General features: G+C 44.2%; 2 protein-coding genes across 10 annotated transcripts in view; one reads left to right on the top strand and one right to left on the bottom strand.

Annotated features, from left to right (window-relative positions):
• Positions 1–486: 486 nt before the first annotated feature.
• Positions 487–21,261, bottom strand: part of POLR3GL (RNA polymerase III subunit GL) — a 38,173-nt gene continuing 17,398 nt past the window's right edge. Inside the window, exons 1-9 of one of the 7 annotated variants that reach the window (XM_036015088.1) lie at positions 18,599–18,695; positions 14,643–14,802; positions 4,779–4,952; positions 4,318–4,447; positions 3,447–3,515; positions 2,744–2,800; positions 2,449–2,522; positions 2,206–2,316; positions 487–1,487 (exon numbers count right to left, since the gene is read on the bottom strand). In XM_036015088.1, coding sequence (XP_035870981.1) covers positions 1,401–1,487; positions 2,206–2,316; positions 2,449–2,522; positions 2,744–2,800; positions 3,447–3,515; positions 4,318–4,447; positions 4,779–4,910 — 660 coding nt within the window. In that variant the 5' untranslated portion in view covers positions 4,911–4,952; positions 14,643–14,802; positions 18,599–18,695 and the 3' untranslated portion in view covers positions 487–1,400. Of the gene's footprint in view, positions 1,488–2,205; positions 2,317–2,448; positions 2,523–2,743; positions 2,801–3,446; positions 3,516–4,317; positions 4,448–4,778; positions 4,953–5,356; positions 5,645–9,661; positions 9,935–14,642; positions 14,803–17,972; positions 18,098–18,598; positions 18,696–21,261 lie in introns of those variants that run through there. The other 6 variants (XM_036015089.1, XM_028503241.2, XM_036015087.1 and 3 more) reach the window with 6 other exon arrangements.
• Positions 16,625–21,162, top strand: ANKRD34A (ankyrin repeat domain 34A). 3 transcript variants are annotated; one of them, XM_036015083.1, is made up of 3 exons: positions 16,625–17,148; positions 17,671–19,166; positions 20,199–21,162. In XM_036015083.1, the coding sequence occupies exons 2-3, from the start codon at positions 17,787–17,789 to the stop codon at positions 20,208–20,210; spliced, it is 1,392 nt and encodes a 463-aa protein (XP_035870976.1). In that variant the 5' UTR covers positions 16,625–17,148; positions 17,671–17,786; the 3' UTR covers positions 20,211–21,162. The 3 variants fall into 3 exon arrangements, with proteins under 3 accessions (XP_035870976.1, XP_035870975.1, XP_028359040.1); XM_036015082.1 differs by lacking the exon at positions 20,199–21,162 and adding an exon at positions 17,245–17,304 and having other exon boundaries at positions 17,671–20,073; XM_028503239.2 differs by lacking the exon at positions 20,199–21,162 and having other exon boundaries at positions 17,671–20,073.

The raw sequence follows: 21,261 nt of genomic DNA, 5'->3' as shown, positions 1-21,261 counted from the left end.
AGTCAACCAGCCTGATTATGGTTGGGGAATTCCTTGAAGCTTCTCCTGCATCCCATCTTTATGGTTTTCAAATGTTCAGTAGGGTTGCTATCTGTGCCTGCCTCCTTAGTCTGTCCTCTGGAAAGGCAGCTAGCCTGTGACTGCTGCATGTCAAGTGACTGGAACCCATCAGCTCTTGTAGAACTTCCTCAGAAGCCAATCAAACATAGGGAAGTGACCTCAGCCAAGCGAGAGCTATGTGGCTGAGAAAGCATCTCTCAGAGCTGTGAGTGTCCCTAAGTCATCCCCCTCCTCTGCACCCTCCTTACGTCCTGTAAAGCAACACCACCTCTTCTCTTTCCTCCAAAGACAGAAGAGAGAAAGGCTAACTAAATTCCACAAAGAACCAAAAGAAAAACTGCAACTCAACCACACAATGGCTTCTAGAATTGGAGAGTAGAATATTCAGGGGGCTCCACCAGCACAGACATATTTTTCAAAGTGGGGTCTCCAGGGCCTGGAAGACAGTGACTGTGCTGAAGAATAATCAGTACCTCCTCCCTATTTCCTCCCACACCTGGCTTTCTTGACTCTCCCCACAAAAAATAGCTGCAGTCATTCTTTGTAAACATGGACAAGATCAAGGTCAAGTGTGGGAAAGAGAGGGCCTGTGTTCCTATGAACACATGTGAAAAAGCACAACCCTGTGCCTGTGGCCTGAGGACCAGAGGCTCAGAAGTCAGCTGATCTTAGGGTGTGAGCTATTTTTTCCTACTACTCACTCTTCACAGCCTTGCAGATGAATTTCCTGAATGTTCCTGGGCAGGGCTAGATTGGGAGCATATGTCCCACCATTGTGGTGGGAGGGAAGGGGCAAAAGATAGGAAGGCTGTAATCCCCAGGGTATCACACTGGACACTGACAGGTAAGGAGAGAATGGTTCAGCTAAGCACCCCCTTCATTTCTCCAGCCCTCTCCCATCAGGCCTCACCCTGAATACAGAGACAGATAAAAATATTTTATTTAAAAATATAAAACTGGCCTTAATCCTCTTAACTGCTCCCACCCCCAGTTATCTCCACAAAGAACTATATAAAAAATGGGTAAGGGCATATGTACAGCTGTCTCAGATCCAATAATTCCATTTCTTCTTTTGACCTTCCCTTCACCCTTTCATACAATTAAGACATTGGTCCTCTGCCCTTTCTCCAAGATATCAGAAGTGGTACAAGGGTAGAGGGAGGGGAAGGGTAGAAGACGTCTGTTGTCATTCTCCATTTCTATTTCTAGGGACCAAACAGATTATCTGGACTCAGAGCAAATTATTTCCTTGTCCACAAAACCAAATAATAGAGACAGTTACTCTCTGTATCTTAAATTAGAAATATATGAAGATCCAGAATGTTGTTTAGGGTCCTTTTTCAGTATATAGCCTCATCCATATGGTCATCACTGTCACCACCAAAGTCCTCTCCATTGTCGAAGTATGACATGATGTAATCAGTTTCCTGAAATAGAAAACAAAAGTCAGTTATGCTTTTGGTATTCTCCTTCCTCCCTGTGTACCAGGTCCCTTCCCTCCCAATAGCACCATTCCAGCCCTAGAAATCCCTTCCAGTTGTAGTTTAATATTTACTTATTTATTTCAAATGGTCATTTATTGATTTGAGAGAGAGAAAAGGAGAGAGAAACATCGATTTGTTGTTCCACTTATCTATGTATTCATTGGTTAATTCTTGTATGTGCACTGACCCAGCTGCAACCTTGGCATATTGGGACAATGCTCTAACCAACCAAGCTACCCAGCTGGGGCTAGTTGTAGTTTGCTCTTTAGAAAAGCCTACAGATAGTCCTGGCTGGTATGGCTTAGTGGATTGGGCATCGGCCTGCAAACCAAAAGGTTGCCACTTCGAAGCCCAGTCAGGGCACATGCCTGGGTTGTGGGCCAGGTCTACAGTAGGGGGTGTACGAGAGGCACCCACATATTGATGTTTCTCTCCCTCTCTTTCTCCTTCCCTTCCCCTCTGTCTAAAAATAAATAAAATCTTAAAAAGAAAAAAAAGAAAGCCTACAGACAGATAACGTGGAGGATACTATCCTTTGGGACACTATCTCCTTTAGCCCTCCAATCTTCTGAAGAGAATATCTCTGGTGAACAGAGTTGAAATCTCCAGAGCTAATGAGGACAAGAGATAGGAATTGTGGGTAGAAAGAGGTCCCCTTCACCTCTTCATGTTCTTCTTCATCATACTCCTCTTCTTCTTCCTCTTCCTTCTCTTCTTCTTCTTTCTCCTCATCTTCCTCTGAAGTTAATTCTTCCTCCTTTTTCTCCAGGGTCTTATGTGAAGAAGAAAAATAGGGAGACAAATTCCAACTCAGCTCACAGAGGGAAAAAATTAAGGTAAACATGGGTCAAAGAGGAGGGAATGGATCTGGGGCCAGATGGTCGTTGTGCACATTTCCTCCTACCTCTAGTTTCTGTATTGTTTCCTCCTTATATTCTGTGGTTTTAGGGGGCCTTTTGGGGACTAGAATGGTGGACCCTGGTGAAAAGATCAAAAAGTAAACCATCAGAGAGCAAACTTCCTTGTTAGCTTTCTACCCACCTTCCTGCAGAGACCATATCACTCTGCTGCCCTCATGTGGCCACCAAGGCAACCAGCAACAATGCTTTGGGTAGGAATTGGGAGGGCAGACAAGCAGCCTTGGCCCTCCAGTTGAAAAAGGAAATCTCTTTTCTCCTCTTCTTCCACTGTATACTCACGGTCTTTCTGTAGCTTCCTCACTCGGATCCTTAGCTCCCGGGGTAGACGTCGCCAATCTGGGAACAGTGGGAATGTAAAAAGTAAGACCCTGCCTGGGTCTCCTATGAATGAGTTATTTTTCATAAAGATTTTTTATTTATTTACTTTTAGAGAGAGGGGAAGGGAGGGAGAAAGAGAGTAAGAGGAACATCAATCTGGGGACCAAACCCAGACATGTGCTCTGACAGAGAATCAAACCCACAACCTTTCACTTTGTAGGACAATGGATGTGTTGCAGCCCTAATGCCCACAACCTCTGTATTGAAGGTCAACTAGCCCCGGCCCCGACCCTGGCCCCGGCCCCCACCCCGGCTTGCCATCAAAATGGGCAACCAACTAAGCTGCACCAGTCAGGGTAGAATGACTAGTTTTAAGGGAGAGGATAAGGGTCAGGATAAAGGTGATGAAGGAAGGGGCTGGGTCAAGTTTGCTTGGAACAAAACTGGCTTGGGTGTCTCCAAGGAAGTGAGGGCTATTTAATAGGTTTTTAGATAGAGACTGAGGGTGTTTACTAGCATATCTAAGGCTCCAGTTTGGAAATACTAAATGGAGTGGGGCAGGGGGGTACAGACACAGAGGAGAGTGAATGGGGTGATAGCCAGTGGCTTGAAGTCTATCAAACATTTGAAAGAAGGGCAGTTAATGAAAGGACCCAGCACCTACCAGGGTTCCAATCAATGGCATTGTCAATCGGTCCTGACATCTGATATTTGTCTGAGTAACGTTCCACATCTGAGAGATCAGAGGCCAAGGTCAAAGTTTTATCCTTTCAGAGGCCTAGGACAGGGTTGCTCCTCAGGGCCTAGCCCTCTCAATACTTAAGAAATTATCCCTTCAGCCTGAACCCAGAACCCAGGGGGGCCAGCTTCAGTGAGAACCTAAAATTACAATGTTTTTGTTATCTTCCTTAACCCAAAAGCATGACTATATCAAGAGGTAATGTGATACAGTAAAAAGTATATTAGAGAGCAAAAAATCAGAGTTTCTGTCTTCCCTTTACTCCTTGTTAATGGGGCTAACTTATGAGCTCCAGCTTCTAGGGCTTCAGTAGGAAGGCACCAGTCGCCAATATCCTGAAATACTGTACTTTCCCAGCAGTTAGTAAATATCCACTATCCCAAACCTCCTGAGTATACCCCCTTCTCCAGTCCCTCCTGATATCCCTGACTTCTCCATGATCGACTACCCAAAAAGTTAGCAGGGTACTAGTTAGCAGGGTGCCTCAGAGACCCAACACCTGTCCCCCTTCTGATTGGTTGATGCCTATAATAACTACAGTGTTAAAAATTTCATACATCATTCCATTTACACATGTAAAATGGGTGTCTTAATACTTAACGTCCTACTGTCCCAAACTATCAAGAGACACAAAACAAACCATGGATACTGTCATGCATTTCGAATTCAGAGATAATTATTATGATCTTCTGAGTTAGACAGTGAGCTTCCTGTGCCTCTTCTGGCATCTCTGGCCCCCATCAGTGCTGAATATAAGGCACTGCTCATGGAAGGCACTCAGAACATTCCAACTGACCTCTTTTGGGGACAGCTGGCCGGATGAAGTAGGGGAGCTGCCTCATGGCCCCTCGTAGCTCCTGCTTCAGTGCCAGGACATATTCCCCTTCCTCTCCTGAGGGCAGAGGCACTGGGTAGAACTCCAATGGCTAAGGAGGCAGGGTCAGTGGTCAGTCCAGGGAGAAAATGCTGGAGTACAAATCCAGGAGGTTGTGTCCCCCCCATTCAATCCAATGCTCCTACTGAGCAAAGGACCAAAAGCTAATGAGGCTCATAACACAGCATTTTGAAAGCTGAGGAGCTGGGGTTATGAGAAGTAAGGGTAGACATTTCTTGCCTTGAAAACATCCCATGCAAGCTAGGTGCATAGAGACAGGGAGAAGCAAGATGACGATGGTTTTGTGATGGCCCAGGAGAAATCCAGGATCATATACAGTCAGGGGCACTTGGGAGGCTTGAGAATGGAGGACAGACACTCACCGGGAAGAGTGGAGAAGGCTGCAGGGTAGATGGCGGCAGAGCATCCCCCTTCCCAATGCCCACAGCCTCTGTATTGAAGGTCAACTGGCCCCGGCCCCGACCCTGGCCCCGGCCCCCACCCCGGCTTGCCATGGTGGAGGGGGCCTCAGAATTCAGAGATCCAGTGAGAAAAACCTGGGAAAGACAAAAACAAAGAGAAAAAGTACAGTAGAATGGATAGGAAGCCAGGGAGGTATAAGACAATCCTTTTCCCTGGGACCTAAAAGCCTGTGTAATTCAACAAATTTTGATTAAGAATGCATGTGCCAGGCAGGGTATTTCTGGAAATATAAACAATGGATGAGACATGGTCTCAACAGGACAGATAATTGCAATATAGTGTAACTGTAGCACAAGGGAAAGTGATAAAATCCTTGGATAAAACTTCCCTACATCCCTAAGATAATTTGATGTTTATCACCATCTGCATATCTATATATGACCTTTTAATTCTTTCCCTCCCTAACATTCCAAACCTAACCAGGCCCCAATTCAATCCAATTTAATGCATTTCAATAAAGCATTTATTAAGCACATACCATAAAAAAGTAGTGTGCCAGGCACTGTGTAAGCACAGAGTAAGTCATCAGTCTCACTGTCAGTAGCAGGAGGTGAGAGTGGGAAAAGGGAACCATTACAATCAAATTGATCTTTATAAACACCACCTAGAAGCACAGAACTTAGAATAAGAAGGATTTACAGAGTTATCTAGTGCAAACCCCCTTACAGCGTAGTACTCCACTCTGCAAGTTGTTAAGTTATTCTGCTTCTTGTGACATTTGCCTAAAGAGTGGGTGGTCAGCCCTGACTGGTGTGGCTCAGTTGGTTGGGTGTCATCCCACAAAGCGAAAGGCATCTGGTTTGATTCCGGGTCAGAATACATGTCTGGACTGCAGGTTCAGTTCTCAGACACAACACCTATGAGAGACAACCGGTCAATGTTTCTCTCCCTCTCTTTCTTCCTTCCTTCCCTTCTCTAAAGATAAATAAATAAAACTTTTTTTTTAAGGTGAGGGTGTTCATTCTCCCCCATGGCAGCCCATTCCACTGTGATCAACTCTGATGAATTGAAAGTTCCTCCTGCTACTGAAATGAACTCTGCCTCTTGTCATCATCAGTCTTGAAGGGACAGTCAGAAGCTACTAGAATGGGGGATAAAGTCATCAAATGAAAAGAAACTTGAAAGAAATGATACCCCAGAAGGAAGAAACACATCTAGCACCCAGACCTTGGTTTCTAATACCATTTTCCAATACAAGGAATCAAGGCTTCTTAGAGACATGATTGAGGCAGTAAATACACAAGACGAGACTTAAGGATCTTCTAGTGCCAGAAAGTACAAAAGTGCTAAAAATAAATAAATAAAACACAATAACACACACACATTAATGGGGCTATGTCAAAGAAGCATAAGAGTCCAATGAAAGAGCTCCCAATGGCCAAAGTCAGGACAGTTTCAACAATAAAATAAAGTAGTATTGGATTACAACACAAAAGTATCCAATAAAAAAAAGTATAAAATCCATGAGTTCATACTACTATAAATAATGATTGAATAAATTAATACACGACAGAGAAAAGACAAATATCTCATGCAGAATTCCAAATACACTATGTAGACTTCTCTAAAGACAGAGGGTAGAACTCCCCTCTCGTTAAGTGTGGGCTGTATATAAGGAATTTTGTCCAATACAATTTTTAAAGGAAAATAGTAACTTTACAATGGAGGAACTGGATGAATACTACTTTAGTCAGGAGACCAAGGTCAGTATCAACAATATTAATTCATGTTAAATTAAGGTACCTTAATACTGAAATGAAAATGTCACTTTGGGGGACTTCCGGCAAGATGGAGGCATAGGTGGATGCAACGTACCTCCACGCACAACCAAGATTAGAACAACAACAATTTAGAGGCAGAATAACACCCAGAACTGACAGAGAATTTATCTGAATGGAAGATGGACAGCCAAGAAGTTGAGGTAGACCCGTTCATCCAGACTGGTAGGAGGGGCAGAGAGGAGCAGCCAGGCGGGCGCGGGTTGCAGCACGGGTCTCGGCGGAAGAGCAGAGAGCAGTGGGCCCATTGGGCAACTGGGAACGCATAAGGCATCTGGGGCGCACAAGATCACAGCGGTTGGACCCTGAGTACGCAAGCAGCAGCTGGCGGACCCAGTGAGGCGGCGATTGTGGACTGGGGCAGAGCATGCAGCCCAGGATCCCAGGGAAGGGACTGGGGTCCCAGGAGAGCAGAGCTACCGCCATTGTTCCCTCCTGCCCCCGCCTCCACATACAACATCACAATCTAGCGACTGGGGTACCCAGCCCTGGTGAACACCTAAGGCTCCGCCCCTCACTGTAACAGGAGCAACCAGACCAAAAAAAAAAAAAAAAGAGAGAGAGAGAGAGAGAGATGTCTCAAACAGAAGAACAGATCAATGACCCAGGGCTTATCCTTTTGAGCGACGAAGAGATAGCCAATCTATCAGATGCACAGTTCAAAACACTGGTGATCAGGAAGCTCACAGAGTTGGTTGATTTTGGGAGCAAATTACATGAAAAAATGCAGGTTACCATAAAAGAGATGAAGGAAGATGCACGGAGAACCAATAGTGATGGGAAGGAAACTGGGCCTTAGAACAGTAGAGTGGACCAGAAGGAAGAAAAAAACAACCAAACAGGAAAGAGTGGAGAAATAAGAATTCAAAAAAACGAGGAGAAGCTTAAGAACCTCCAGGACACCTTTAAATGTTCCAACATCCGAATCATAGGGGTACCAGAAGGGGAAGAGGAAAAGCAACAGATTGAACACGTATTTGAACAAATAATAAAGAAAAACTTCCCCATTCTGGCAAAGGAAATAGACTTCCAGAAAATCCAGGAAGCTCAGAGAGTCCCAAAGAAGTTGGACCCAAGAAGAAACACACCAACGTACATCATAATTACATTAGCCAAGGTAAAAATGAAGGAGAGAATCCTAGAGATAAGGGGACAGTAACCTACAAAGGAGTTCCCATCAGACTGTCAGCTGATTTCTCAAAAGAGACCTTACAGGCAAGAAGGGGCTAGAAAGAAATATTCCAAGTCATGAAAGACAAGGACCTATATCCCAGATTACTCTATCCAGCAAAGCTTTCATTTAGAATGGAAGGGCAGATAAAGTGCTTCTCAGATAAGGTCAAGTTAAAGGAGTTCATCATCACTAAGCCCTTATTTTATGAAACGTTAAAGGGACTTATCTAAGAAAAGAAGATAAAGAAAAAACAAGTATAGTAAAAGGACAGCAAACTCACAATTACTAACAACCACACCTAAAGCAAAACCAAAAGAAACTAAGCAAACAACTAGAACAGGAACAGAACCACAGAAATGGAGATCACATGGAGGGTTAGCAACAGGGGAGTGGGAGGAGGGGAGAAGGGGAAAAGGTACAGAGAATAAGTAGCATAGATTGTAGGTTGAAAATAGACAGCGGGAGGGTAAGAATAGTATGGGAAAAATAGAAGCTAAAGAACTTATAAGTATGACACATGGACATGACTAAAGGGGGGGATATGGGTGGGAGAGGGTATACAGGGTAGAGGGGAGTGAAGGGGGGAAAATGGAACAACTGTAATAGCATAATCAATAAAATATATTTAAAAAATGTCACTTTACCACTTTACCTTTGTGATCCTCATCACCCAAATCCATAACCGCAGTCTAATCAGGAGAAAAATGTCAGACAAATTCCAGCAGAGGAGCATCCTATCATATACCTGACCAGTACTCTTTAACACAGTCAAAGTCACCAAAAACAAGGAAGGTCCACTCTTCTACTGTAAAAGAGAGAGAGCTGTCCGAGTGGCAGCATTCTTAAAAATAAAAAACACCATCCTCTTTGTTTTCTTATTATACAACTAATATACACTTATTCTAGAAAACTTGGAAACACATAAAACTATAAAGAAAAATACCTATTATTTCATGATGACCACCATATAGTAACAATCATTATTAATATTTTTTATTTTTTGATTTTAAAGAGAGAAAGGAAGGGAGGAAAAGAGAGAGAGAGAGAGAGAGAGAGAGAGAGGGAAACATTGATTTGTTGTTCTACTTATTTATGCATTCATTGGTTGCGACTTGTATGTGCTCTGCTAAGAGATCAAACCTGCAACCGTGGCATTATCAGGTTTAAACAACTGAGTAACCTGGCCAGGATCCCCGTTATTAATATTTTAATATGTATCCTTTTAACTTCATTTCCATGTGTACGTACATATATACACACATAATAGGGACATGACAAGTAAATGTAGAATGGTATTCTGGATGGAATCCTAGAATAGAAAAAGTACAGTAGGTAAAACTATGGAAATATGAATCAAGAATGACCTTAAATAATTACATTATATCAGTATGCTTTCAAACTTATAACTAATGTACCATATTAACATATGATGTTAATAATAGGGGAAACTGTGTGCCAGGGAACAACCCTATATAAGAAACAACCCTACTATCTGTTCAATTTTTCTATAAATCAAGATTGTTTTAAGAAATAAAATCTGTTTTAAAGAAACTTGATGCTTTGGCTGGTGTGGCTCAGTGGACTGAGTGCCAGCCAGCAAACCAAAGGGTCGCAAGTTCAATTCCCAGTCAGGGCACATGCCTGGGTTGCAGGGTCAGGTCCCCAGTTGGGGGTGTGTGAGAGGCAACTGGACTGAGAAACTGATGTTTCTCCCCTCTCTTTTTCCCTCCCTTTCCCTCTCTCCTAAAAATAAACAAATAAAATCTTTTAAAAAGCTTGAGGAGCAATTTGAAATTCACAGTTTCTCAGATTCTTCCTTGTTTTTGATTACCTTGACTGTGTTAAAGAGTACTGGTCAGGTACATGAGTGGATGCTCCTCTGCTGGAATTTGTCTGATGTTTTTCTTCTGATAGACTGGGGTTATTGGTTTTGGGGAGGAGAATCACAGAGGTAAAGTGCCATTTCATCACATCATATTAAGGGTACATACTAATAACATGTTAGAGAACAGTAGAAATAATACAGATATATAATTAAGATCTCTTAAATTAGTGATTTATAATGTAATTGTCCCCACAGTCCAGAGAAGGGAGAAAACTAGGTCTGTGATGCTGAGAGGAGGCTTTATAAATATAAATCACAAGGTCTCAGGTTTGGAAGAACTCTTAGAAATCATGCATTTATTCATGCAACAAATATTTACTGGACAGCTACCATATGCCAGACACAATGTCAGATAATGGGGATCATAGTGAAACTTCTATTCTAGATTTGCATCCTTCCTCTGATAAACCATAATTAGCAAATTGTTATTCATTATCTTTATTTGATTTATTGAAATGTTATTCAAATTATCTTTAGTGAGAGAATCCCCTATTTCACTTTGCAGGTCTTTCTATTTTTGGATATTTGTTCTTCAATTGATATCCAACAAATTCTCTAGACAAGAAATATATGGCTCAATGAAGGGCATTTTACAAAAGATTAGTTGGTAAAAATGAGTTTTAAATATTTATAAAGGAATTTATACACATACCCCTATATAAATAAAAATGTTCTTAAAGGATATGAGGGGGACCCAAAACCCCCAGAATTTATTTATAAAATATTGTGTATTTATTCTTACATGTTTAAACATTAGTCACCTTCAAAGTAGTCTCCATTTGATGCAATACACCTAGTGAGACTTTTTTCCACAGCTCAAAACAGTTTTTTAACCGATTTTGATGCCTTTTAGTGCTTCTGCCATTTTTTGTTTCACCTTTTCCATGTCAGCAAAACACTTCCCTTTGAGGACTTTTAATATGAGGAAACAAAAGAGTCACTCAGGGGCAATATTGGGTGAACAGCAAGGCTGGGACACCGTTTTTTGGTCAAAAACTGATGAACACTCAGCATAGTGTGGGCAGGTGTGCTCATAAATCACCCATCATGAGATGGGCAAATGTGTGAAAAGAGTCTTCAAAAAAAATTCACTTAAGTGGGAACTCAGCCTTTCACACCACCACCAGCTGGTACACTGATACAGAGGGGTTCCTAGAATACTACCTAGCAGGGGAAGCCTGAACTACAAAGCCCTCCAGAAGATAATTCTGGGGTTTTAGGGGGTTCCCCCTTCATATACACCAAAATTAACATTGGTTAATTTGAGGTGTGCTTTCTTTTTGTTTGTTTTTTTGGGGGTGGGTGTTATTTGTATTTTAAGATTTTCTTCTATACTGAATAGGTACTATTTTTGTAATTAGAGAAAATATTAATTTAAATTTAAAAATATATACTAACAATAGCAGATGAGACTAATACATAGCAGGAAGGAAAGGGTAAAAAAATGTGTCTGAGGAAGTTTCAAGTCCAACTACCACAAAAAATGTGAAGAAAAAAATGGCTGTTAATAGATTTAATTGTAATCTGACTGAAAGCATATTAAGGGAGAGAGGAAGTCTCACGCATCCTGGAGAAGAAGTAAGAATTCATCACCACATCTTCACACCCTTTCAAGGGAAAGAACACTCTAATCAGCTGCCGTAGGTCTCTTTCCACTTGACAGATACAGTTCTAGCAGTGGAGATGGGAGCCGTTTTGATTGCAAAGGAGTGAGGAGTCAGGAAAAGACCATGGGTTTTGAGGTTAGATAAATCTAACTCCATTTGCACATATCTACCAAGTGACTCCTAAAGAAGTGGGGTAAAAGAAAACACAATTTTATTTAATTCAGGTAATAAACTGGTGTTTGAGAAACCAACCCATCCATCTCTACCCCACTTAGTTCAGTAATTACAATGAGTCTCTTAGATTTAAAATTGTGACTGAGTCTCAATTCTTGAAGATATTTAAAGTCTCCCAGAATCTGGTCCAAAACTACTCCTCTTTGATATCAACCCTCCCTAATGTCCACCTCTGCATTCTCCTTCCCCTAAAACTACATTTCACATACTTTATACTTATTCCCAATTATGCATAACTGGTTGCAACAAAACATACAGAAAAACAATTACATCAAATTTAAGGATGGCTGTACATGTAGTGGATAAGAACATGGATTTGAACCCCAGTTCTGCCATTTCTCAGGTATATAACCTTGAACAATGTATTTAAAATCTCTAAACCTGTTTCTTCATCTGTAAAGTGGGAAAAATAAAAATAAAACCATCTTAATTCATTCAATAAATATTTACTGAGTGCTTACTATGTGCAGGCACTGTTCTAAGAAATTCAGGGACTGAGGCCTAGGGCACTCTAATGTTTAAGCTTTTCTATATTTGTAATAAGACAAGGAGTTAACACTCATTACATTAGAATCCATGGAAGTCCAAATAGAAAAAAATCATCCTCAAAAAATAAACGTGCAAAGGACATGAATAGACAACTGACAAAAGAATAAAGAATAAAGCCATGCTTTATCTGTCAAATTGACAAAGATTTAAATAATAATCATGCTGTCATGAGTTTTGTTGAGATGGACACTCATGATCATATTTCACTGGAACACAATCTTTTAAGGGAGCAATTTGACCACTTAGGTCAACAGCCTTTTTTTAATGTCCATATACTTAGTACACTAATCTTATTTTAAAAATCTAGCCTAATCCTGGCTGATGTGGCTCAGTGGATTGAGCACTGGCCTGCAAAGTTGAAAGGTCACCAGTTCGACTCCCAATCAGGGCACAAGCCCAGGTTTCAAGCCAGGTCCCCAGCTGGGGGTGTGTGAGAGGTAACCGATGGATGGATGTATCTCTCACACATTGATGTTTCTCTCCCTCTCTTTCTCCCTCCCTTCCCCTCTTTCTAAAAGTAAATAAATAAAATCTTTTAAAAAATAAAAATCTTGAGCGCGGGCTGCGAACCAAAGTGTTGCAGGTTTGATTCCCAGTCAGGGCACATGCCTGGGTTGTGGGCCACAGCCCCCAGCAACCGCACATTGATGTTTCTCTCTCTCTCTTTCTATCTCCATCCCTTCCCTCTCTAAAAATAAATAAAAATAAAATAAAATAAAAATAAATAAATAAAAATTAAAATCTATCATAAAGAAATCAGGTATATAGTCAGAGATGTAAGTTGAAGGATGTTCATCAAAGAGCTATCCATATTAGCAAAACTTCTGAAGTAACAAAAAAGAATGGCTTAAAAAGTTCAAAATACCACTCTAGCTGGTGTAGCTCAGTGGATTGAGTGCAGACTGTGAACCAAAGAGTCACTGGTTCAGTTCCCATTCAATTCAATTCAGTTCAGTTCAGTTCGGTTCAATTCAATTCAGTTCAGTTCAATTCAATTCAGGATACATGCCTGGGCTGCAGGCCAGGTCCCCAGTATGGGGTGTGTGAGAGGCAACCACACATTGATATTTCTCTCCCTCTCTCCTTCTCTTCCCCTCTCTCTGAAAGTGAGTAAACAAAATCTTTTTAAAAAAAAGTTCAAAGTATCCATTTTAGACCATTATATAGCCATAAAATTACTTCAAATAATATTTAAAGGCAAAAAATCACAATATAATATAAAGTGGGGAAAATATGATATAAAAATGCATTTATTGCATGGCCTTATTTGTGTAATATATATACACACATACAGATGTATACATGCAGAGAAGAAATTGAAAGGATACATATTAAAATAATAATAATGGTTATCCCTACATCATGGTCATGAAATAATGGATACTTTTCTTTATATATTTATGTGATTCTAAATTTCTAGAATGTTACTTCTATAATCAGAAAACAAGAATGATAGTATTCTTTATTTTAAGAATACTAGAACTACTCCCTCTTATACAATGGAAGGGTAGAATGCATTTTTGAGGTATATATTTGTTTAGAATATCTGTTAGGTATTAATTGAAGAACAAATATCAAAAAGTGGAAGGACCTGCCAGGTGAGATAGAGTTCTTTGACTAAAGACAATTAAATAGAAGCTCAATAACAATTTACTATATATCGTTTATCAGAGGAAGTATGATCCCCATTATCTACCACTGTCTGGCATATAGTAGATGCTCAGTAAATATGTGCTGAATGATAAAATGATTTCTAAGGTTTCTTTCAAACTCAAGGCCTTAAGATTCACAAAACATCCCCTCACCATCCCATTCTTTCTAGTTTTCTCTGAACTGTGGGAGCAATTACTATATTATGAATGACTAATTTTAAGAGACCTTAATTATATACTGTATTATATTTTATCTTTTATTAATTGTTCCATAATTACATTAGGAGTTTAAATTCTGCATCCCCAATCAATTCCATTTAATTAACCTTTAGCAGGCACTGTGCATTAAGAATCTGCCCTACAAAATCTTATATTCTGAGAAGAATAGAAACATTAAAGAGGCAGGGTGCACTAAGTACTCTAATAGAGGTATGCACAAAATGCTATCATCTGACAGAGGAACAATTAATTCTGCAAAAAAAAACAACACAAAAAAACGGTGGTTCAGGGAACCTACAAGTAGAAAGTAAGTAACCTTTCAGCTTGATTGATAACGAAAGTCTGTCAGCCTCTTAGGGAAATACTATTAATAGATTCGAGGAAAGCTGACGCTATTGCAAAGTCAGGAATACGAGAGTGAGTCTTTTTCTTTCACTTTTGCTTTAAAATTTCTTGCCGATACGCAAAAGACTATATCAGAAAACCGTTTTCTGATATACTAATCAATATAGTAATGGGAACCCAGAAGAGAAAAGGGTAAGAGACCCAGAGAGCCGACCCAACGGGCCTGCCAAAAACCTTTGTTTATCTTGCATCTTGGCCCTGGTGAACTAGTACAGGAAATGTGGACGGAACCAGGTCAGAACCACCAGGACCAAGCCTTACCTGCTACCCCTCCCCCACATGGAGCCCACACCGCTGCCAACTTGAAATCTGCTCCTCTTCCTCAAGCCGCTGCTGTTCTAGGTCCTCCTCCTAGAGCTCCCCATTGGTGAATTCTCCCCGCCAATCTAGGTGAAGCAGAGGGAGGTCCGCCCACTTGAAGCTGAAAAAGAGAAGAAGGGAGGGAGTCAGCCGGAACCCAGGCCTAGGGAGCCTGAATCGGAGAGAGATGGGGTTAGAGAATCAACCAAGGCTCCGTTATTTATTTACGATCTCATCCCAGACGGAGGAGCCACTGGCCAGCGAGAGATTACAGAGAGAACCTAACTTCAGATCTTCCCGACGGACTGTTGAGGGAGCTCCCACAGAGAAATAAACCCTTATGAAACCTACTCATTAGAGATCAGTCTTTTTGTGACTGGCTTCACAGCTTGGCCTCTTCGCCATTACTCCAACCTTCCCTTCAATCTTACTCTGCTTCCCTATAGTACCACCAATGAATAATTATTTACTTAAAATTTTTTTTCTGTGGGTTGCTGCCATGTCTGTGAGAAGATGACAAAAAGGTTTGGAGAAGGAAGGGTTAGGAGCTGGGGAGGCAGGGCAGAAGCCCAGTGAGTGTTTCCTGCATTTTTCACTACCTTCCAGCTGCTCCTAGCCCTTGGTAAAGGGAACACAGTGAGTAGAGGAGTTCTGCTTTCACACTCACACACACACACACACACACACACACACAAGGAAAGAGTTCCGTGTGGTGATAAAATCTAGGAGTGAGTCAAGAATATCCCAAATGTCAGAGAAAATGACCGTAAGAGTAAGCCTCTGGACTTGAAAGGAAGGCTGTATGGGTAGCGGCAAGGGCCCAGCTTTTGGAATAGTACAGAAACAGAGCTGTGAGGCTTTGGAGAACTTGCTCAACTTTACTATGTCTCTGTTTCTACATCTACAACAAGAAGATAATTCCTTCCTTCTAGCATTGTTTTGAGGATTGGAAATAATGTATTTAAAGTACTGACACATAGTTGGTGTCCAATAAATGGTAGCTAGTAAAAATGGGTAGCTTCCCTGCAAATGTTTTCTCTCTCCCCTTTCTCCAGGAACATTAGTTTTAGTATTTTGTGGCTGGTGGCCTCCGGCTTCTGAATTATCTCAGGTGAATTTCCCAAATCCTTGGGATATTTTCTTCATCCCCTATTTTCCCTGATACCTTCCAGCTGGACACAAATTCATTCCTAAAACATGCAAATGGAAGCTATGGTAACCATGGAGACAGGGCAGGTGGCAAGGAGAGGCAGAGACCAGAGAAACCGATTGTGACAGGTAAGGAAAAGAAATTTAAGGAGCGATTTGGACAGACACTTTAAGCAAAATGAAAAAACAATGAGTGTAGGCCCTGGCCAGGTAGCTCAGCTGGTTAGAGCGTCGACCCCCATATGCTAAAGTTGCAGTTTGTCCCCAGTTAGGGTACATACAAGAATCAACCAATGAGTGGAACAACAAATCGACACTTCTCTTCCTCTATCTAAAAATCAATCAATAAATAATAAAACCATAATTTTAAAAATAACGAGTCTAAGGAAGACAGAGTAAAGAGATGCAGTGAGATAGGATGTGTTACAAGGTTTGCTCTCCTCTCTGCCCCGTTTCTACCCTCCCCCCACCCCCAAGAATATGCGGAGGAGGCATCTAGGAATGCCCCCTGGCTCTTTTTCAAAATGACCCAAAATATCCGCCCTCCTCATGCTTATTTAAGAGGTCTGTACAAGGGAGCTGAGAGCCAAGTTTATGTATGCCGTGTGCTCTGTTTGGGAGGGTGGGGGGACGGGGTGTGGAAAGAGGATGTGTTTGACTCCAGCTCTCCCTGACATTTAAACTATGAGAAACCAGCCAGATCTCTTGACACTCTGCACAGTATGGCTCCGGCTGTGGATCCCAGTCGCCTCTCTCCACCCCTCTGCACAGTGTGTCCTGTGCCGTGTGTGGTAGGTAGGTCTGGTCTGGCGCACAAGCGCGCAGAAACACCACAGGCAAGAATGGAGATCTGCTGAAGCTCAAGGAAGAATTGGGTTGGTCTCAGTCTGGGTCGCGGAGAAATCTCCTAAGGAACATTTAGATTTGCTGGGACCGAGGGGAGGTCAGCTAAGTAAGGACAATCAAGACTGGAGCCTCTAGGTTTCGAGGGTTTATGTTGCATTGGTGGGGGAATGGTTTGGTGCCCGACGCCCCCACCCGAAGAAACTAGGTTATAAATAGCAAGGCAGAGCTCCGCCTTTCGAACTCCCCCCACCCGCACCCCACCCCAGCTTCTCTCCTCCCCAGCCGGCACTGTGCCCGGGGCGCACCGGGAGGAGGGACCAGGAACTGGTACCCAGGCGCAGATACTGACACCAAAGGAATCGGGTACCACCCCCCACGCCATGTGGGCCCCCGGGAACCCGGCTCCATCATCCCAGCTGCCAGGTGGCCCTGGCCTGAGTCCTGGCCAGGCGGAGATTCTGCAGACATTCAGGTATTTGGGCGCGCAGCCTGGGAGGCGAAAGAGCAAGAAGTGATGGGGAACACAGCAGGGGCAAAAGAAACCCCCAATTTCCCCCACCCGTTTTAGGTCCCAAATGCAAGCTGCCCCCCCCCCCTCAATTTATGGGGCTGTGGCAACCTAAAAGAGGTTAGGAATGGGAATGTGTGGAATGAGTGCATGTGCGTGGGTGGGTGGCATTCAGCATCCTAGAAAGGGGGATTCTAAGTGTAGATAAGAAAAGGGGGATGCTGGAAAGGTCTGATAAGCCGTGGGGTGAGGGTGGAGGTGCGGGTATCTCTGAGCGTGCAAGTACGTGCTCGTCCTCTAATGCGGGTGCACCCTTCCAACCTCCTCAGGCATGCTCTGGGGGGAGGGCGCGGCTCAAGGCAGGAGTTAAGAGGAAGGACTGTGTGTCTAGCAGTGGAGATCTCCTCCGCCCCACACCGGGTCCTTCCACCAGTGCCTAAGCTTCCCTGCCTGAATCCGTAGATAAGATCTCTCTCTTTCTCGCAGGAATTGGTTTCGCCAGTGAGCCCTGAGGCCTCTTCCAGCCGCCACCCCCACACCCCTAGCCTTCCTCGGCAGGTGCCAGTCGGGGCTCCATCAGTGCTCTTATCCCAGCCGCAGCTATGCTGCATACCGAGGGCCACGCTCTTCTTCGGGCCGTGGGTCAGGGTAAACTACGCTTGGCCCGTTTGCTTCTGGAGGGAGGTGCCTACGTTAATGAGGGTGATGCCCAGGGGGAGACTGCGTTAATGGCGGCTTGTCGGGCCCGCTACGATGACCCCCAGAACAAGGCGCGTATGGTACGCTACCTTCTGGAGCAAGGCGCAGACCCAAACATCGCAGACCGCCTAGGGCGTACAGCGCTCATGCACGCCTGCGCTGGCGGTGGGGGAGCCGCAGTAGCCTCGCTGCTCCTGGCCCATGGCGCAGACCCTTCAGTTCGAGATCACACGGGCGCCTCGGCACTAGTCCACGCCCTGGACCGTGGGGACCGAGAGACCCTTGCCACGCTGCTGGACGCCTGTAAGGCCAAGGGCACGGAGGTCATCATCATCACCACCGACACCTCGCCCTCCGGCACCAAGAAGACCCGGCAGTATCTCAATTCCCCACCATCCCCGGGGGTGGAGGACCCCGCTCCCTCTCCTCCTGGCCCTGGGGTCTGCACGTCACCTTCGGAAATCCAACTGCAGACTTCAGGAGGAGGACAGGGTTTGTTATCCCCTCGCACCCAGGAAGAAGAGGAGAAGCGAGACGTATTTGAATTCCCTCTTCCTAAGCCCCCCGATGACGCTTCCCCTTCTGAGCCGCTCCCCAAACCACCCCGTCACCCTCCAAAACCACTCAAAAGGCTCAACTCCGAGCCGTGGGGCCTAGTGATTCCTCCTCCCCCCGTCCCGCCCACGGAAGGGAGGCTGGGGACTGAGCGCCTGACCTCCGAATTCAACGGCCTGACCCTGGCTTGTCGACCCCGTCTTTCCAGACGTCACAGCACCGAGGGCCCGGAGGAAGTGACGGGTGGGGGTCCCCTCTCACGCAGAAACACTGCGCCAGAAGCTCAGGAGTCTGGTCCTCCTTCAGGGCTGAAGCAAAAACTGAGCCGCATGGAGCCGGTGGAGATCGATGCTCCTGGAAATCTTTGTCCTGACTCGCCGGAGTGCTGCCGCCCGTCTTTGGAGCGCCGCCGATACAGCGCCTCCCCACTGACTCTCCCTCTGGCAGGTTCAGCTGCTTCCCCACGCCAGTCCCAGGAAAGTCTGCCTGGGGCTGTGTCTCCGCTTAGTGGGAGAAGGCGGAGCCCAGGGCTGCTGGAGCGGAGGGGCTCCGGAACGTTGCTTCTGGACCACATCTCGCAAACGCGGCCAGGTTTCCTACCTCCGCTCAACGTCAGCCCCCACCCTCCTATCCCCGACATTCGCCCCCTACCTGGATGTCGCGCGCCTTCGCTGCCCGCTCCTCCCCAGGCGGGGGCGCCAGGTTCTCCCAGGACCAAGCGCAAATTGGTGAGGCGCCACTCCATGCAGACGGAACAGATCCGCCTGCTAGGGGGCTTCCAGAGTCTAGGCGGGCCAGGGGAGCCAGGACGCTGAGAGGAGTGAGAGGAGCCAGGAGGGTGAGGATCAGGGCCTTGATGGGACAGGTAGGAGAACCAGCTCACACACATAACCATGGACATAGGGTCTTTTACATGTGTTCCTGGGCACAGTGCACGCACACGTGGGCAACCGTGTCTACAGGCACAGTTACTCTATTCGCAGGGAAGGGTAAGTACTCTATTTACTGGGCTTATAGACACATACATTTATGCCCTGGTCACTTCACATGCATATGAGAATTACTTGTGTCCACACCCACAGGCACAGCACATATATGGCCACTTATGCTGGGGCCCCAAATGGGTCCCAAACTCACTTGCATTTTGTTCAGAAGCAATAGGGGCCCCCTACTTATGGGTAGTCTCCAATCTCTTTGCCCTCCTATGGAAGCAATCCCTTGCTTTCCAATTATGCCCTACAACTCAGCCATGATTTCACACACTCTACCCTCTTCATGAATATTTCACCTCATTCTTCAGGTTTTCCTTCTTTTTCCAAGTCTGACTCCTTGTTCACATCCTGCTTCCAGTCCTAACCATTGCTCAGGATATCTTCTTTACTCTCCTTGGGGGTTTCCTGCAGCAATGCCCAGCCTGAGTTCTGCTGCTGCCCTTCCTTCTCAGCTTTACTTCTCAATTTCCTGCTTTTTATTCCCACCCTGTGCTCCAACCCATACAAACAGGTTGTCTCATTTTCCCAGGAGGGATGGGTCAGTTTATGACTCCCCACCAACAACACACAGGTAGAAGTGGGGAATAACCCTAAATCACTCCTCTTTCCACTTGACATATCAAATAAATGTGTTCAGAAGTCTGTTTTGTCTCTTCTACCAAGGGGTGTGGGGTGTGGGGAATGAGTAATGGGGAGGGAGGGTGATGCTAATTATAGCTATGATGCTCTCTGGGGGATACTTAGAGGTTCCACCCACCTTCTTCCCAGGAGTCCAACTGACCAACTGTGATGTAGAAGAAAAGGCAAGTGTCCTGTGTCCTCAAGGTTTTAAGACAGTTGACATGCTTCCATTTCCCCCAGCCTTCCCTATGTCTATTCTCAAATTCTTTAACTTAAGAATCCCTCCACCATCAGTAGATATATTTAGCCCAATAGATTGTGCCCCCTTTTCAAATTTCCTATGTCTTAACCACCCACAGGTTTTCCACTCACCTTGTTTTCCACCAGGTTCTAACTTTCATCTCATCAAATGCATTTCATTCATTTTCTTCTGGCTTGTATTTCCTCATCCTTGATTTCAGGGGGTGGGGGGAGAATTAGTATAACCTCTCTTAGGTAAAAATGGCATGATGGTCAACTGACAAAGAATGTGTAGTGTGTGTGTCTGCAAGAGTACTCAGAGGAACCCAGTCTGACAGATTCTAGGAACAAGGGCACCTGTCTTAATCCGCTCTCTGGACCTCTCAGTTTGCTGGTTTTCTGCATATATTCTAACTCTTCCTCACCCTAATAGGAGGTAAGGGAGCAGCCCATTCTACTCTTTCTTACTCCTCCAACTTAAAATAGGTGAAATCAGAAAATTATCCAACAATGTGATATAATGAAAAGATCAAAATATCGGGACTCAGAAGACCTATGTTTGACGCCCCCTTGCCGTCTCCTAGCTATTTAATTCTGTGCAATTTAGCCTCTCGGAGTGTGTTTCCTTATTTATAAAATACTAAAATTGAGTTAGTGATTGTGATTATTAAATATGACAATGACCTAAGTATGTGGCATAGTGTCTGACATATAGTAAATATTTTCTTATTAAATGTTGGCATCTTCTTTCCTTGCATGTGATCTTGGACAAGTCACCTCATTTCGCTGAGCAGTTTCCTCATCTACATCTATAAAATGAAGTAGTCAGACCAATAATCTCTAAGTATCCTTTTACTGTGGCCGTAATTCTTCCCCACCCGACCCTACCCCTAGCTCCCGCCGTCCGCAAGCTTCGCCCTAGGGCTCTGGCCGGCCTTTTAGTACTACCGAAGACGGGAAGATGCGTCCA

The sequence above is a fragment of the Phyllostomus discolor genome, chromosome 14 (assembly GCF_004126475.2).
Source record: "Phyllostomus discolor isolate MPI-MPIP mPhyDis1 chromosome 14, mPhyDis1.pri.v3, whole genome shotgun sequence".
In the NCBI taxonomy this organism is placed as follows: Eukaryota; Metazoa; Chordata; class Mammalia; order Chiroptera; family Phyllostomidae; genus Phyllostomus; species Phyllostomus discolor.
Note: the sequence above shows the minus strand (reverse complement) of the source record. Positions and strands in the feature narration are given on the sequence as shown.